The sequence below is a fragment of the Melopsittacus undulatus genome, chromosome 3 (assembly GCF_012275295.1).
Source record: "Melopsittacus undulatus isolate bMelUnd1 chromosome 3, bMelUnd1.mat.Z, whole genome shotgun sequence".
NCBI lineage: Eukaryota > Metazoa > Chordata > Aves > Psittaciformes > Psittaculidae > Melopsittacus > Melopsittacus undulatus.
The window spans coordinates 90015796-90034707 of record NC_047529.1 but is presented as its reverse complement, the minus strand read 5'-3'; the positions used below and the strand labels follow the sequence as shown (position 1 = coordinate 90034707).

Genomic DNA, 18912 nt, shown 5'->3' with positions numbered 1-18912 from the left:
TTCCCAAATAATCTTTTGAAAACCAAGGCTAGGCTAGTGTAGGCTAGTCTAACCCAGGCTATGCCAACCCAGTCTAGGCTAGGCTAGGCTAGGTTAAGCCAGGCTAACCCAGGGTAACCCAGGCTAGGTTAAACCAGGCTAGGTGAGGCTAGGTTAGTGTAACCCAGGCTAGGCTGGGCTAATCCATCTAGATTAGGTTAGGCTAAACCAGGCTAGGCTAGCCTAGGCTAACCCAGGCTATGCCAACCCAGTCTAGGCTAGGCCAGGCCATGCTAACCCAGGCTAGGCTAGGCTAAGCTAATCCAGTCTAGGTTAGGTTAGGCTAAACTAGGCTAGGCTAGCCTAGGCTAACCCACCTAGGCTAACCCAGGCTAACTCAGGTTAACCCAGGCTAAACAAAGATAGTCTAGGCTAATGCAGGTTAACAAAGGCTAGGCAAGGCTAGGATATGGTAAACCAGGCTAGGCTAGCCTAGGCTAACCCACCTAGGCTAACCCAGGTTAACCAAGGCTAAACAAGGTTAGGCTAGGCTAGAATAACCCTGGGTACCCTAGGCTGTGCTAATCCAGGCTAACCAAGGCTAGGCTAACCCATGCAAGGCTAGGCTAGGTTAGGTCAGACTAATCCTAATCTAGGTTAGCCTATGATAGGGTAGGCTAACCCAGGCTAATCCAGGCTAGGCTAACCCAGGCTGAGGATAGGCCAATCCAGGTTAACCAATTACTCGAGGTAACTCAGGTAACTCACCCGTCTAATTTAACCCGAGCTAATCTGACCCGGGACGATCCGATCAGGGTCACCCGGGATAATATGACCCGTGCTAATCTGACCCACGATAATCCAACCCGTGCTAATCTGACCCGGGATAATCTGCCCCGTGCTAATCCGACCCAGGGATAATCTGACCCGCGATAATCCAACCTGTGCTAATCCGACCAGTGCTAATATGACCCAGGATAATCTGACCCGGGATAATCTGACCCAGGATAGTCTCACCCAGGCTGATCTGACCCTGGACAATCTCACCCGGGTCAGTCTCCCCCGGGTCAATCTCACCCAGGCTAATCACACTCGGCTTAATCTCACCCCAGCTAATCTCACCCTGGATGGAGATTATGCTAGGTTACCCAGGCTAGGCTAACCCAGGCTAGGCTAAATCACCTGGCCACGGAAAGCTATCCTAGCTATGCTAGGCTAGGCCAGGCTAACCCAGGGTACCCCAGGATAGGCTAAACCGGGCTAACCCAGGATAGGATGGGCTGGGCTAGGCTCACCCAGACTAAACAAGGCTAGGCTAAACAAGGTATGCTAGGCTAGGCTAACCCAGGCTAGGCTGGGCTAGGCTGTGCTCTACCAGGCCAGGCTAGGCAAGGCAAAATCTGTAAGAGGTCAATTTTTAAATCCTTTTACTACGGCTTTAATAAGCAAAGTCATAAATACTGCTGTTTTACAAATTATTCATTCAGTTTAACAGCTCTGCCTCAAAGATGTCTGACAAAACAAAGCTTTTTTCTCTCCTTGAACTGAAGCTCACACATGCTTTAAAACACCCCCAACATTAAGTTTTCACAAACCTCTTCAAAGATTCAAGTGAATTTTGATGCCTGTATACAAATGCAGAAGACATTGCTATATACAACACACTGATTTTAAAATAAATTATATTCACTAAAACCCCAAGCAAATTTTGCCTTTAGTAACTGCTGACAATTTAAGTACCCGATCCTTTGGATATTTTTGGACTTCAGATTCTAAGCAGATCCGTCCCTCTAGTGAGGCTATGACGCTTAGTTTTTCTTCTAGAAATACTTGGTATCAAGTAGCAAAATTGGCATAACTACATACTATTCCCATTGGTCAATGCAGACCTGTAATTTCTTAAGTGAAAATGAATATTTAGCAGACAAGAGAATAATTATGGGAAGACTACTTGGCCCTGTCAGATGAATTTATGACATTAAGAAGAATTAGAACACAAAACAGTTAAAGGAAACCTCCAAATAGCATTGGTGCAGTAAGTCTAAATTCACAGTATACACGATCCTATTATTATTTTACACAGGAAAAAAAAAGAAGTTACCTCTTTACCATCACCAGAAACTTTTATTGTTCTATCAACATATTCACGGGCTTTGTCCTCACAACCAAGATGCCACAAAAATATGCCAGCAAAGTACAGAGCCTGTTGTCCTGCTGTTCTGTGTTGCTCCTTCAGTTTTGCATCCAATTCTAGAATAGCATCACAATCTAAAAAAGTTTTGTTCACAGCTTTTGTTGATAGCATCTCAAAATATTACAAGAGAGAAGCACTTAAGTCAAGAGTTTCCAAAGCAGACCTTGTTTTCTGTATTGTGTATTGATAAACACAGATCCCTGCAATCCAAAATATTAATCAGGTACAGAAGTAAAAGACAGAAGAGGATTCTCATCAACATGGTAATTTGTGCAATACTGCTACTTGTTAAACCTAAAATCTGCAGCTGAGACTTCTGCCAGATAAACGGAAACCTGACAATTAGGTTCACATTTATACCAGTGTCTGCCAAATAAGTAAACGGTTAAATGTAGAGCAGCCCTAAAATGCTGAACATGAGATGATTTAGCTCCAGAATCCCTGGAAAACACATTGTGTGTTTCTTAAAATTCAAACTCATTTTCTCACAACCTCATTGTTACTGTCAGTTGTTCTCATCAGGTTAATCCCACACAGAAATTTCATTTGGGCTTACTGTCAAATATTTTCTTTTTACCCACATTAATTTCTGATCCATTTTTAGAAGCCATTAAAATAAAATGTCTGACTCTTGAAATTCATTATAATTTTGCTGCCTTAGAGTATTAATCCTCAGGGACTCAAATAAGAGTGATGTCATTAGTCAGAGCTATTTCACGTCCATACTGCTTAACAAAATTGTTAGTAACAGCTATAAATCTGCACAGTCAGGAAGATTTGTTCTTGCCAGTGTCTCCTGGCTTCAGTGGGCAGTGCCCTGGTACATGTGGGTATTGGTAAATATTTTAGTATGCCGAGGTCTGATTTCCTCTTCTGATACAGTTATTTCTACAAGCAACTAATGCACTTTGAGAAGCACAGCTTCCCCCTCACCCTCAGCTCTCATCTTGCCAAAAGCTTGCTTGTCATTTTTTGATGGATCCTGTGCCTTAATCATTCTCAGTATATGTTCCTGAGGTGTTTGAAGACAGCATTGTCAGAACACAGTCTGCTGAGGGGCTTAAGTTTGTTCTTCAACAAGCAACGAAATAATTCAGATTACTCCCTGCAAAACCATACATTAAGGATTTCAGTCTTAAAAAAAAAATTAAATCATGTTTTTCAAAACTATTACTTTCCAAACAAGGCTTGGGTATGAAAAAAGTACCCAAAAGACTTGATTGAAAGTTGCCTTTTAACTTTTGCTGTAATATGACAAGGAAAGTGTAGTAGAAATACAAATCTTATTAAGGATCACATCCAACTGAAAACGTTGTTCAGGGCTTCCTCTCCCTGATAATCAGTAATTCTGATGAATACCCAAGTTTTACTGTTTATTATTTCATGTAATCATAAAAGAATACTGCAGATTTTTTTCCCTTGTCCTGATTAAGTCTGTTTTCATTTGTCACAAAACATTGTTTTCCTAAACACGGTGACTCAGCTTTTGAAAAGATTGAGGGTGGAGATCTGCCAGACTGATCTCTAAAGATGGGTTTCCTTCTACTTTGAGATGCAGCTGCATTTCCTATGCTACCTGCTGCAGACAACAGGATTTTTTCCTTCTTTTGCAGTCCTCATTTTATGTGTGGTCCATTCCCACTCTTGGGGGCTTAAGTGTTATTGCAATGTATCTGGTGTTGTGTGTTAGAAAACAAGAGTAAAAAAAAATAAAATACATATTTCAGACCCTTAGGCTGCTGCAGAGGCTTTTTATCGTGTTCTGAGATGAAACAGGCAGAGGAAAAGGTTGTGTAATCCCTTTGATAGGTATGTCTGACAGGCTGTCTTTTCTTCTACTCTGTAAGAAAAATGTAGGAGCCAAACTTAAAGGTTCCCTGTTTGTGTAGAAAGAGAAGCTTGGAAAAGGACAGTATCCTGTAGTTGTCAGGCATGGACAGTGAAAGAACTGTTCAAAACAAGATATCTGTGAGGAGGTTTTACCACATAGAATTTAATTTTCAGCTTCCTAATTTTTGACAAGTGTAGTGTTATGGGGAGAAAAAATGGCTGCCAGCAATTAGCGAGGCAGCTAATGTAATGGCAATTCCACAAGTTTATTCCTGCCTTTGTTTCCTAGACTCTGGATGAGTCGTTCAAAGTTTTGGGCCTTCTACAGAATAGCAATTATCAGACCTGTTCTCATGATGCCCCTATGAGATGACTCATTTATTACTTGTCATTGTTGTGCCTGACTGCAGGAAGAAAGGCTGAGGTCAAGATGTATGAACTTGTGGTATAATAGATGTGTAGAAACCAATGCAGGACTGAATGAGAAAGAAACCCTGAAACACTAGAGACTATTTTTTCATCTCCTTCCTCCATGCCACTGCCTTTATACCCCACACATTCATATAAGCCGTTTTCAAATCATCTGTGTCTTTCACTGGGCCCCCTCTGAATGTGAGCTCTTTGTTCTGTCTGCATCGTCTGCACACATCTCTCTCTACTCCTGCAGCTACTTTCTTTTTAGTCTACTTGATATGCACATCTCTTTATTCAAGCTTGAGTTCATGCACAGAGCTCAGCTTTGGGCAGCTGGATGAAGTTCTCAAGTGGAGCTCTGAGAGCAATTTGTAGTTCAGGAGGAGGTGAGAGGAATGGATAATAACAGCTAGGTTCCAAAATGGACATTTCACTGTGTGTATGAACTTTTAGGAGGTAGTCTCTAGGTAATAGGGGAAATATTCTTATGCTATAACAAGAAACAGAAGTTGATCATATATTCTGAAGGTGGATCTTTGCAAGAGCATTGCCTTAGCTTAAGATACTTAAGATACTGTAAGTTAAATTTAAATTGGAAGGATTGCTTTCAGATCTGTCTTTTGAGCCTGTACAATGTGAAACTGCCTGCAGAACATTTGAATTTGTTGATTCAGCATGTTGTCTTTGCCTGTCATTGAAAAGGTGTGTGTGGGAGGGTAGGATGTGGATGCATAATTATTTTCATTTCTGCAGGGTGAAGTATCGGAGATTCAGTAGTTGGCATTCTTATTTCTGAGTCAATACCAACTTCTGCCTTTTTTGTGTTCACTGTTTTTCAATAACCTTGTCTAGCTGAGCTCAGTTGAGAATAAAGACATTATTCTTGCCTGTACACAAGTGTTTCTGCACTCAGTTCACCTAAGTTCTCATAGGAATTGAATTGCACAGAACATTCAGTTCTTGTTTAATATTCAGATTAAGCACTGATATTGTTAGAAAAGTCTGCTGCAAAACAGACATTCTTTACTCATGAATTATTTGATCCTGGCAGATACCTTTTACAATGCCTGTTTTAAGTGTTTCAAGAAACAACAGCAGCAGTTTCTGGCTCCTGTTAATTCTGCAGACTTTAGATCTCAAAAGATATGTAATTTATCAATGAGATCACTGATACTTTGTAGTCCAATGAACAGTGTTTTGTCACTATACGATGAGGAAGGAGAGGCACAGAGCTCAAATGAGGTTCCCTAGGTCATTCACCAGATCAGTGCTGGAGCTGGAGAGGGCCTCTCTGGAGTCATTACATCACTAAAGGTGCTATTTGATATAGTGACTAAGTAATCTGATTATGTAGAAACTACCATCTAGCATGTATCGTCTTAATTTCTGAGCATTTCTCATGAGTGTAGTTATAAGCAGCAAAGCAGATACTCTCAAAATTCAAATTACAAAAGAATTATGAATTCTGTTATTTCATAAATCAGTTGGTTGATTGTTAATGTCAGCTAACTCATTTCTTCTATGATACTGCAATGCAAAAAAATGCTGATAATTTTGTGAAATGATCAGTTATCTGAATTTCTATTTCAGATGCTGCACATTTGATGTGGTTTGAAAGGCTCTATGTGTGGCTTCAGTGCTTTGAGAAATACATTTTGTATCCAGCTATAATACTGAATGCCCTCACCATTGATGCTTTCTCAATTAGTAAATACAAGAAGCTTGGCACACAGTAAGTAAATTATAACTCAAAGTATGTGATTAGTAGAATATTTGTGTTTAGATTGAAGAATGAGAAATTAAACGTGTTCCTTATTTAAGTCTACTTGTCACAGTTTTTGTGCATTACTAGTTCAATGTACAATAATCATTGGCTTTGCTGAAAGAAAAAAGCAGAACTACCTTAGCACATGCTAAGACATTACTCCAGTGAGAAAGCGAGAAATTAAAAGATTAAAGAGCTATATATAGATACATATATATGGAATGTCTACATGTCAATTAAAAGCAAGACACACTATACCAGGCTGCAGGTGTTTGGGCATAAACACAGTGGGGTAACTAGAATTAATCAGATGAAAATGAGAAATCTAGGTTGGATATCAGGAAATATTTCCTAACTGAGGAGTTATAAGACTATGGCATATCTCCCAAAGGAGTTATCAGAAGCTTCACCAGGCAAGCCTTTTACAGCAAGACTGAATAAAATATTCAACAGTGAAGAATGGTGGGTAGTCCTGCATTAGGAATGGTTTGAGAAAGGTAGGGATACAAGTTTTCCCAGAGCCTGATGTCTCTGATATTAAGCAGAACTGGTGATGCTGATCCATGGTCTCACAGTATGATCCTGGAAGACAGCCTTTTATGGTAAATATTTTGATCAGTGACTTGCCTACTGCAGATATTCAGCAGGCTTAGTGACTGCAGCATCCCCAGTGAGCAGAGGTTCTGCAGTCTTTTTATCAGAATGACAGGGATGCAGATGATACAAACAAAGAAACAGCTTGTGTTCAGGAAAGAAGGTTCCAGTAGGAGAAAAAACAGTGGCGTGAGGGGGAGGAGTTCCTCAGTATTAATAAAAATTCGGATTCTTAACTGTAAGTATATAGAAAAAAAGAACTTTGATATAAAAATTGCATGTTTTTTTAAAATTATTCTTCTCTCTTGAAGTGCGACACAGCTTTAGGAACTGCACAATCTGAAGGAAAAGCTGGATCCTGCTGAAACTAGGACTAGGGCATTAGTCACATTTTCTGCATATTCCTCCCAGAAAGCTGCTTCTCCAAAGAGGCTGTCACCAGTCAGTCAGTGATAGCCTGTGTAGTTCCCCAGTGACCTTTTTCCCTCAGGTACCTGGGAGATGCCAAGGTGCTTCAGGAGTTTAACTGTATTGTCCAGGGTGAAACTGAGTTCACACTTACCCCTTTATTTGGTTCTGCAAGGCTGAGTGAACTAAAAAGTAATCAAAATGTCATTTGTTACTAGTTAGCAGACGTGACTGAATACATGCACAGAGCAAATATGTAGGGTTAGGAAGGTGCTATTTTTACCCAGTCATTCCTCCAAGCTAGATTGCACTTTAAAGTAGCACCTCCCTCAAGTGTTCAGAAGTAGTGAGTCAGTCACCCAGAATTCTTGAGATTAAAGACAGTAATTACATTTGTCTGCCTGTGATTGCTTGGCCTCTAGGGGAATACCAAGACAATCCTTCCCTTTCCCATCCCCCTTGTGTCTATGTGATCACCTTGGATTTAAAACCTGGGTTTTTTCCTTGTAGCAGAGGTCTACCCACAACACTCTCAGTATCCCTTCTTCTGTGACACTCCTCTTTAATATGCTTCCCCTACAGCTACTATGTAAATACCACACACAAAACATTTGTCTTCAGATCCTACCTCTTTCCTCTCAGCTCTGTAAGCCCATGAGGAATCCTGGATTCTCCTTGCTTCTTCCATAGAAAGTGTTACTGAGGGTTGTACTTTCTCTTCTTTAATACTTAAATACCCATCTCCTGTTGTTGGAACATTCCTTAGTTCTTGACCACCTAAGGATCAGACTGCATCATACCATAGAGAAGGGCAGGAACTCTCCTGCTCTGTGTCTGAGGTGGTACATTTTGCATGATTTGGTTTTGGAGTTTTACTCAATTTTAATGCATTTTTTGAAGAAGCATCGTCTTGCTTTGTGATTTAAAGGACTGAGGAGGTTTGCTTCTTGAGGAGGCAGAACAGCTCCTTCACAGTCAGGAGGTAGCTTGAGTTTTCTAGATCCTGATATGCTGGTCATTAATGGGACCCATGCTGACAAGCCGCAATGCTTGCCCATGTTACCTGCCACAGAAGCTTCAGAAATAAGCTCCCCTTCTTGCTCTCTCTTACTTTCTCTCTGCTGGGAATTAAGGCCCGAGGAAAAAGCATCTTGCATGGCAATGTTCTGAAAGAAGAGGGATGATGAGTGAATTATTTTCTGTTGCCCCTGCCTGAGAGCATTATTTTATAAAATGTCATGTTTGGGTGAAATTTTTTTGCATGTTAATAGATCCAGTGAGAAAAAGTCTTCTTTTTGCTCTACAATCTGTCAGTTTTCCATATGAAAATTCCTCAGTGTTGCAAGAATTTTCTTAATTCAGAAGAATGAAAGATCCAACCAGTTCGTACAGGACATACTGGGATGGCTTCTGTTGGCTTCAGAATCTATTCAGTGGGTGTCCCTGCCCATGGCACGGGGGTTGGAACTAGATGATCTAAAGGTCCTTTCCAACCCTAATTATTCTATGATTCTAAGAGACAAGTGATTTATGAAGAAAGCTCTGGGCATGTGCAGGTTCATTAGATTCAGAATCTTAGTCACTAGATTTTCCATTCAGAATTCTGCAGCAAATTGAAAAGAACAGCTTTGAAAAAGTGAGAAATAAGGTAAACTTGGCATTTCATTCCAACAGTGATGTCCTGGTGATCCTTTAGAATAACCTGCATTCAAATAGAGTTGCATCTGTGCTATGGATAAATGCCACAGTAATGAATAAATGCCACATAAAGTAAAATCAAACTGAAAATGTGCAGACTTATAAGCCCTGCTAGAATGATGAAAACCTTTAAAAAAGGTTTAAGAGTTAAAAAAAAAGTTTAAGACCTTTAAAAGTTTAGAGCTTTCTGGCCTGCCAAGTGTCAGCCATGCCAACTGCCAGAAAACCCTGAGGGTACCTGATACTCCTGAGTTTGGCGTGATGCTTCAAGCCTCCTAATGAACCTGCACATGCCCAGAGCTTTCTTCATAAATCACTTGTCTCTTAGAATCATAGAATCATAGAATCATAGAATAGTTAGGGTTGAAAAGGACCTTAAGATCATCTAGTTCCAACACCCCTGCTGTGGGCAGGGACACCTCACTCTTATTCAGACTAGGATCCAGAAACCTGAAGGTTTTGAGCTGAGAGCTGTTTTGCATCATCCCCAGTATGTGATCAGGATTGAGCTCACAAATACTGCTTTGATTTCCTTCCTTTTAAAAAACTTGATGTAGAAGATGGCATTGACCATTTCATTTAATAGGTATCAACTGTTAAGCACATAATCAGGAAAGCAGAAGCTATGGGAGGTTTGCTTTTGATTCCTCCTTCTCTGGTGGTAAGGAAATTCTTACAGGAGTGGGTATCATATGTTCCAATTCCTGCTTCTGACCCTGTTCCTGTAATTTTTAGTGGTTGGTTGATAAAATACAGAATCATGTAAGTGTTCATGGTGTGGAGCCCAATATTGTGTTGCATCTCAGGGGCGTGCCTATCAACAGAGATGTAGACTCATGTTCTGACTTTGACTAAAAACCCTTTAAATTTTCTTGGCACAGGTTCAGCTAGGGAAGGGGGAGTAGAGGGTAACTTGGGGAGTGAGATGTGGGTCTGAATCCCTTCAGACTGGATTCCCTTCAGACTGGATTTGGGCTCCTTCCTTCCCAGGGAAGTAGTCTAACCAGTATGCAACTGCTCTTCCGAAAGGAAAGATCCCACTCAGTTCCCTGCAGGTCAGAAGCACTTAGCTGTGCTGAAGTGGATGGAGGGAGACAAAGGATCCTCACCTGCAGTCTTAGGTCAGGGTAAGTTAAGACAAGGCAGTATTTTCAGACAAATCACTATCCTGAGGATTTCATGTAGGGCTAGCTTTAGTCACCTGCTTTCAGCCTGAATTTCCATATGCACTGGAGAAAGATCCAAGGTTGGATTTTCATTCTGCTCAGGTGACTAAAAATCTATCATGCATGTCTGAGATCTTACTTGGATCTAATTCCTGAAATAGGCTTTATTGTCAATTAAATAAAATGGAGACCAAAATTGCTGTCCAAGCAAGACCATGTTTCCAATTCTGTAAAGATTCTTAAAATCAAAACTTAAAAATGTGAACAGCCTCAGGTTTCTGAGTTCAGATATATATGGTGGTTATTTAAATTCGAGGGGTGCCAACACATTCCTTCTCATCTTTCCTTCTCATCTAATTGTATTTTCTTACCCAGAAAACTGTATGGTTTTCTGGAGAGTTCAAAGAGGAACATTATCTTCTTGGAAATACAGCAGCAAGCCCTTGAATTTTTAAAGGCTAGACTTCTTGATTTTCTGTGTGATCACTGTTTAAGAGTTCTCAGCTTAAGTTCACTCTCTGAACTATAATAAAGGAGAGTAAAATACAGACTGTATGCGTTTTATAGCACATAGATGCAACAACTTTTCGTTTAATCTGATGAAGGAATTACTGTATATAGTTGACCTTGTGATCAAGAACAATGGTAAGAATTTTAAGCGCTTAATGTCTATGGGTGTTTCTATCCAGAATTTTGTCACAGTGTGTAATGAAGTTAGGAGAATAGTCATAAATTCTGTCATCAAATGAAATTCCTAGTAATAAAAAAAAAACTGGAGTTCAAGATACTTTTTTCAAATTACAGTAAAGCATTAATGGAAGTGCCAAAATATTTCCCACATAGAAATCGCTGAAGTTTTATTCTAAGAGCTATATAAAAATATTCTTTCTAGGTTCTTAGCTTTTAATAGTCAATGATATTCTTTTCAGTATAGTTATTTCTCATTTCAGATTACCAGTGTGTGAAAATTATAAAGGAAAAACATGAAGTTGCACATGGGTAAAATAAATGTAATTATTAAAAGAACATAGGATTAATATCAAAGCACATGACAATATAAAACACATCTGGAATTTCTATGTAAGAGCTTCATAATTTAATGGTTTATGACTTTGACTTGATTAGGTTTTTCTTTCTGCCTTTCTTACAGCTGTGATATTATCCTGATAACAGTTGCTGGGATGAAACTCCTCCGCTCCTCATTCTGTAATCCTATTAATCAATTTGTTACTTTGAGCTTTACTGTAATCTTCTTCCGCTTTGACTACAGAGACATTTCAGAAAATTTCTTACTGGATTTCTTCATGATGTCCATTGTGTTTCATAAGGCAAGTTTTATAGCTCCTATAGCTTTATTTCATAGCTTTACTTATCTTCTTAGTGCTACTGTGCTGATCAATGTGTGGCAGGATTTGTTTTTAGAAGCAATGAATGCATATATAGATGCAGATTATTGGTACTATGAAGGACAAAATCTGTAAACTGAAAACAAGGCTCCAGTTAAGTGTCTTCGCTGGTTTTGTTCAATGTTTTGCATTTACTTTTTGTTCACATGTTGCTATAAAAAGTTTGGAATTCTTGTTCTCACGAGGAGAATCCTCAACAAGTTGGAAAGAGCCTCTTGGGTCATCAGTGCAGGGCTGTTCTCCAGATCAATCGCTTGGTGTTTTTATCTAGGTTTCCTTTGAATGCCTCTAGTGGTTGACTCAACAACTTCCTTTGGGAAATTATTCCATTATCTAATCATCCTCATGATAATAAATGTTTTCCTAATGTCAGCCTTAACATTTCTTTTTCCTGTTTAAAGTCTGTTATCCTTGTGATACTGCCCTTACCCTTAACCTCAGACCTCCTTCCACTCTTTAACATTGTTAACTCTTCAAGTGTCCTCTAGTTGAATTTGCTTAAAAAACAAAACAAACCCAAACCTTTATTCCTCGGTCAGACCAGATTCTGTCTTGATTTGTTATTTATGCTGTTTCAGTGAAAGAAGCAGATTTAACTCATACCTTGATAAAACATGAGAAAGTATTGCAGACTTGTCTAAAGCTTTTACCAGCTTTTTATATTTTGTTTTGTTTTTAAACTCGGTGGTCCCTGATTGCCATAAGATATGATCCAGTTTGCCCAGGGGTAATTCTGTTGAGGTGGTTTTGTTGCTGTGTTTACTTTTTTCCTTTTTTTTCCCCCATTGGTCAGGCCTGTTTGCTTGGTTTCTTTTTCTAAAATATTCCTACCACATTTGTGAGTATGGCCCAGCTAGCATCACTTCATTTCTGAGAGGTGAAAGGTATGGTTCCACAATGACTGCTGCATGTGCTGTGGAGATGCCCAGTAATGCACATGGAGATATTTAGCCCTTCTACACAAGGAACATTGGCTCACACTGCTGTTCATGGCCACCTGGAAGTTTCAGGCTTCCTAAGGAAAGGACAAGTTAATTGGTGTTACGGTGGGAGTTCCAGTCATTCAGGCAGACAGTGAAGAAGAAATATGCTTCTCCTAGTTTATTTCTGTGCTGCTGTAAGGGAGGAGTAGAGGGAGGAGTAAAAATTTGGGGAACTTGGGCTCTTCCCTTGAGCTCTTGGACCACACTACAGTAGGATCTTCACCTGCTTCAAGCCTTCAGCCCTCAGATGTGTTGCTCTGCTTTCTCCACTGGGGTGAGGCATCAAGTACTGGGGAGGGAGGGCAGAAGAAAAGGAGAAGAGGTGATACAAATCCCCGCTTTAGAAAGGACCCCTGCCGCATGCTCTTTGATCCTAAAATAAGGTTTATTTTTTAAGCTTCTTACATTGGAGTGAAAGATGAGCAGTGAAAGGGATGAAGAGGTAACATTATGTCAGTTTTCAATATTTCAGTATTATATGTGTAGGGGGTGGATTTCTGCCTCCAGATAAGAGTGTCAGTGATGCATGTCAGTCAACACCCCATGCCTGGATAATGGCTTATTTAGGCCTAAAACTCATTCTACAAAAACCTCTTTACAGGATCAAAAAATTAGCTCACCAGAATTGAAACTTTCATTATTTCTTTTGAAAATGTTGACCTCATGACCATGTCACAAAAAACTGGCGTGGATTATTGACTGGTTTTGGAAGAGAGTGCTTTAAAGGCTTTCAGCTGGGTTTTGGGGGAATTTGCTTGATCAGTTTGGAGCTACTGTTTGCAGTAGAAAGAACAGTGGTAGCAATAAGAATGAGATAAATGAAAGATGCATACCAAATTAAAAAGAGATGTTTGCTAGAATAATTACTACTCTACTAGACTAAAAGCTTGCACTATAGTCACATTTAAAAAATGTAGTTTTAGCACTGCTCTGTCAACTTCTTCATATCTGATAATATTTGAAATTTTGTAGGCCATTAGTTCATCAAGTGGACTTTTTCTTATTTAATTTAAAAAAAGAATTGAGCGGTTGAGTTCCTTATATTACAAAAGTGCATGTAGTTACACAATGATAGTTAAAACCAATCTGAAAAACAGCACTGCAGATGATAGCAATTGAAGTCCTATTAATTTCAAATCATAAAGGGCATAAGTTTTCTGTTACCCTAATTAAGCTTTAAGTAGCTCAGTATTGTGGAACTTTAGTAAAGGGTATGGTCACTTGACGATAAACATGACATGTTTATTCCATACTATAAGCCCTAAAGAAGCTGCGTCCAGCTCTGTTCTGTAATAGGTAAAAAGCTGTATGGGTCTTCGCAGATTCTGGTCATCCGTAGTTCAGTCATTTTTGTGTTTATGACTATTTAAAAAGAAAGAAAAAAACAAACTGAAATAGTCTCTGTTACCGTCACCTTTGACTATGCAAAACATACTACAGTCATGGCTGATTTCTGCTTACTCATTGAAAATGTCAATTTACCACCCTCTGGATTAAGGTACATTAGAAGTGCTGTGCCTTAGTCATACTGATGGTAATTTTTAAGCATGGTTACCCCATGAAAGAATATTTGCATGCTTTCAAAGCACTGTGGTAGTAAGCATTTATTTTCTTCTGCCAGGCACTGGGGAAGAAGGCATCTAAATTCAACAGACATTCGTAACTGCACCAGTGACTCTTGAAGCGGATTACGTTGAATGAAACTTTGCTAATAATGTTGGGTAGAATATTTCTGAACATCTCACTGATTGTGTTTGCCTCATTTTCCCCATTGTGCTATTGATTTAATGTATTTTAGTCAAATCAGAAGCTCCCTGAACAAGTTGAGGCATGGAAGTCCAAATTGCTGCTCACCGATTTTTATCTCTGTTTGTAAATAGCCACGCCACCCACACTCTCACAGAGAACAAGAGAGTCTCTTCAGTTCTATTCCTGAGGATTTTGTTTACTCAACCTGGATTTTTTTTGTCTTTTTAACAGCATAGGACTTATTAATGCAACAGTTAATTAACTCCTTTAAAAAAAAATCATTATCTGCTTACATTTTGACACGTTATGGAGCATGAAAACAGTGCTAAAAGTTGATTAGGCACATGCACACTGGGCTGGTTTATCTTTTAGATTGCCTTGCTAAGAGAGCAAGATAAACAGTTAGGAAAGACTTTCTTGGTTTTAAGGATGATTGCAGCTTTCAATTCAAGTGGAACAGGACTTCTCCATCTTTCTTACGCTAAAATTTTCCCTGTAACTGGCCCAGTTTGTACCCTTGACTACAGCCTAGGATTCTTCTGTCCAAACCTCCTGTTGTCTGTATACTTTAAATCAAAGTTGAATGGTCTTTTAAAAAATGTGGTTGCTTATTGAAAAATTGTGGGTGTAAAGCTCTGATGTTTGCTCTGTAGGAAGTCAAACCGGATAATCAAGAAAGTCTTCTTGGTCTCTATGACTCCGTGTAAACTCTTCAAATGAGCCAGTTGTTCTCCCTAGACTTTTTAGGAGATGATGTCAGTACAAAGGTTAATAAGAATGTTCATAGTAGTGGAAAATGGAAAACCACATATAACTGAGAATATATTCTTCATAGACATAGCAAAGATGGAATATAAAACGGAAGATTTCTTCCTAGATTTCTCGTAGTAGGACAATCTCTGTGACTTTTTCTGCAATAGGGTAAAAAATGTGGGAATATTAACTCGTTTGAATAAACTGTTGGGAATAATGAGAAGCAGGCCTTTCTTCCACCCTTCTGATGTCTACCGACATAATATTTAACTGAAGAAGAACTAATACACACAACCTATGGGTGGTTAAATTCTCATTGAGTCCACCTTTCTTCAGTGTGATAAAACAAAAAAATAAAAAACAAACAAAAACCCAAACCAACCAAGCAAACCCCAAAACAAACAAAAAAGAATGTGCCCAGCACTGCCCTCCTTGCCAGATGTGTGAGCTGCTTTTAAAGGGTGTATGGAGTTCAAGTCACGAATAAACAGATATTGTTAAGTTTGAAGTAAAAAACAATGAAAATCATTCAAACAGCAAGGTATCAGTTTAGAACTGGCTGAGATATTAACAAAGATGCTAAGAGCAAGTCTTGTCCACTGCTCTTTTGTTGTGTTTTCTCTTAAAGATGTGGAGTTTTATTTCATCCAGTGCAATGGGAATCCTCTAAATCTCGCTTGTGAGCAGGGGTCATAGTGTCTCCCTGAACTGCTTTTGGAATCTCAAGTGGAGCTGATGTTTAGCTGAAGGAGCAAAAACAGCAAAAACTGCTCAGTACTGTGATTGTGGATGCTTCTGGTTGTAGTATGCTCTTGGCTACTACAAAGAAAAGAGAAAAATAGTGTTTTGTTTTTGTTTTTTTTTTATTTGCCAGTCTACACACTATTGGGAGCAACCAGCAGCAGCTGAGGATTCCCATATGCCAAACTGCAGTAAACTGGCTCTTTTACCAGCAACTCTCATTTGTAGAGCACAACTGAGAAATACATGTACTTTAGAGTATGTTTGGGGGTTTTTTTTGACAAATCTGTATAGCTTCCTTTAAACCCTAAAGAAAGAGCCACCCTTAGCTTACACACTCATCTACTACAGAGATTGAATGGGAATGAGAAGACTCAGTGTCATTAACCCTCTAATGTGTAGGACTACAACTTCCTATCTCTTTCAGTGTCTTGTATGTTACTGGCAAGCAGATTAATGGACTCTTAATTTGTGTGTGTGGATGAACTAATTAGCAATACTAAAATATAAAATCACCTTATATTTTCTTATAGACAAGTCCTCTGAGGGTTCTGAATTTGTCTTCATGCATAAGGCAAAATAATCAAAGAACCAGAGCTTGTTAAATTTGCCTTCATTAACACTGAATTCATTTGCCTAAGTACTCTTACCCCTGCTGAGCTCACTTAAGAATACAATTTCCCTGTCGGATTTTTTTCCTTCTTTCCCAGAATACATTTTCCAGTTAATAAGGAATCTGCATTTTTTTTTCTTTTTATAGGAATTTTCTCTCTTTCTGCATACTTCTTTCTGCCATAATATCCAGTGTCAAACATTTATGAAAGATGATCTTTATGTCAGAGTAACTCCAGCTAAGACAGCCAGTTTGTAACAAGCTGCCAGACCTGTGCTGATCAGGCTTAACTTTCAATATCCACACACAGTCCCTTGCACAGGAAAGAAATTATATATGTCATCTTGTTTTCCTTCATTTTATGAGAAAGTACTACCAAGTGCATTGACCTTCTTGGTGCTTTGTAGAAGTCAAGTAATTAACCTATTGGATCTTGTTATTGCCTTTGTAGCAATAAAACTCTTGGTTAGTTGGCATGTCCCATTGATTGATGTAGGTGCTACAGAGAAGTCAAAAGCCTCACTCTTTTTTTCTTTCCCCTTTTGATTTTTCATCCTTCATTAATCTGGTGTTTCACTTCAAAGCTTCTGACACTGAGTCTTTAATTCATATTTTAATCCATTTTTTGCCATTCTTGCATACTGAAATCCAGTGTCTCAATCAGCTGCAACCTCTTGGCTCACAGCTGTTTCCTCAACTTTTGATATCTGGCATATAAGCCCTGTTAAGACACTTTCTGCAAAGTAAAATACCCAAGGCTACGTCTGATATTTGACAGGATAATCCCAGTGGTATTTGCCATGGAGTCCTTAACTCTCTTGAGCACTGTACAGTTCATGTTTCCGTTTAATATTGGAGGAATGGTTTAATTGATTTTTCAGTCAGCCTTCTGTCACTGACCTCTTTGCCAGAATTCATTCCTGACACTATTCCCAAATTGCATTTCCTCTCTTTTTTTATGTTTTTCCTTTAGAACAGACAAATGCACTTGGGTGCAAGGAGATACACACCCACTCCGTGGGTCAGTCTTGTGCTTTACACATGGAGGACTTTACTCATGTACATTCATGCTGATAGAGGTGTGTTCCATATCTGTTGATGCAGGCACTGAAAGAGAAATCTTGCCTATCTGGCACTTCAGCATGCAGCTTGCTCTGTGCATGTTTTATCTCTGCCTTTAGTAGAGATTTTTGGGGAAATGCAGCTTTGGCAGGAGCCATGGCTATGAAGGCTTCATAGAAGAGGCTGGATCATCTGATTTATTTCCGTTGTCTGGCCCTCTGCAAATTAAGCTGAATAGCTTTGATCTTGTCCTTTTTGCCCACCTTGGGAGATATGTGAGATGGTTTCTTACTATACCACAGTCTCTTTCCGTTGGATCTTGCTATCAACTGTCAATGTAGGAAGAAGCAGCATTTGCCATGAGCAGACCCAGGACTGTTAGGTTTTATCATTGTCTTATTGTCATAATCCTCATCATACTTACTTCTGGCTGATGGTTAACATTTAACTTCATGTGTAAGTCTTCTGAGGCTTGTTACTCAAACTGTTTAAACCATTCCCATTTTGTACACTGTCGCTGTTAAGTGCTGGACATTGTGTTTCAGGAATATATTCCTCAGAGGTCTATATCAGAGCCTTGGACTGATTATATTTTGATCCTCTTGTATGTGTTGCATTAGATAATGATCTTAAAATCCCACAATATAAAGGCTTCAGATGTCTGTAAGCAGGTGCAAATAAAGACAGCCTGGAAAGTATTTGTTGTAGACTCAAACACAATGCTGTTCAAATACACTAATAGAATGTCGCAATGACTTAAGGCAAAAACTTTAAAAACCTTTAATATTTCCAGTATACTTTGTTTCATAGGATTTTATAACTGAAGTTTGTTTTAAACAATATTAAATAAAGACCAGAAAGTTAATGATTTGCAAAGCAAAGCCAAGAACTAGAATAAAATTGTTCCACTTAAGTTTAATTTCATATCCATAAACACATGCTCACAAATTTTCCTCTGATGTATCCTAATTTTTATTGACATACAAAAAAAAAGAAAAAAAAATGCCAGAAGCTATTAGAATTTACTTCCAAGACTTGGAGCTACCAATTGACCAGAATTAGCTTAACATGAAAAAGTTAAATAGCCCCTAGTATCTGAGAGCCTTGAGTTCAAATCTATCTCAAGTTCTCAGTATGTGAATGGAAATATAAAGAAATAACTGTTCAAAGCAGGAAATAATTACTTTATGGATTTATTTTTTTTAATCTCTCAATTTTGTGTTACACACAGAGCATATAGCCATATGTATATGACAGTTATTTTTGTTTAAAACCGATTTCTGTATATACTTTTTTAAAACACAGTGAAATTCAAGCTTAGCAAGAAAATGTTAATGTTTATGCATTATTTAGTCCCAGTATTGCCAAGGAGTCTGCCCACACAGAGTCCCAACAGATGCTAAAAAGATAGAAAGGCTGCCAAAAGCTGAAAGCATTGCATAGTCTCCATCTTGCATTCAGTGTAATTTAAATTCAGGTGTTAATCTCTGCCTACTTTATTGAAATCTTCCAAACTGAGAAAAGGACATCACATTTTAGTGATGTTTCAGACTCCCA

At 38.8% G+C, this 18912-nt stretch overlaps 1 protein-coding gene across 1 annotated transcript in view; it reads left to right on the top strand.

Moving 5' to 3' along the window:
- Positions 1-18912, top strand: part of PCNX2 (pecanex 2) — a 154901-nt gene that overhangs the window by 75718 nt on the left and 60271 nt on the right. The window contains exons 20-21 of the mRNA XM_005146038.3: positions 6008-6149; positions 11199-11376. Coding sequence (XP_005146095.2) covers positions 6008-6149; positions 11199-11376 — 320 coding nt within the window. The remainder of the gene's footprint in view (positions 1-6007; positions 6150-11198; positions 11377-18912) is intronic.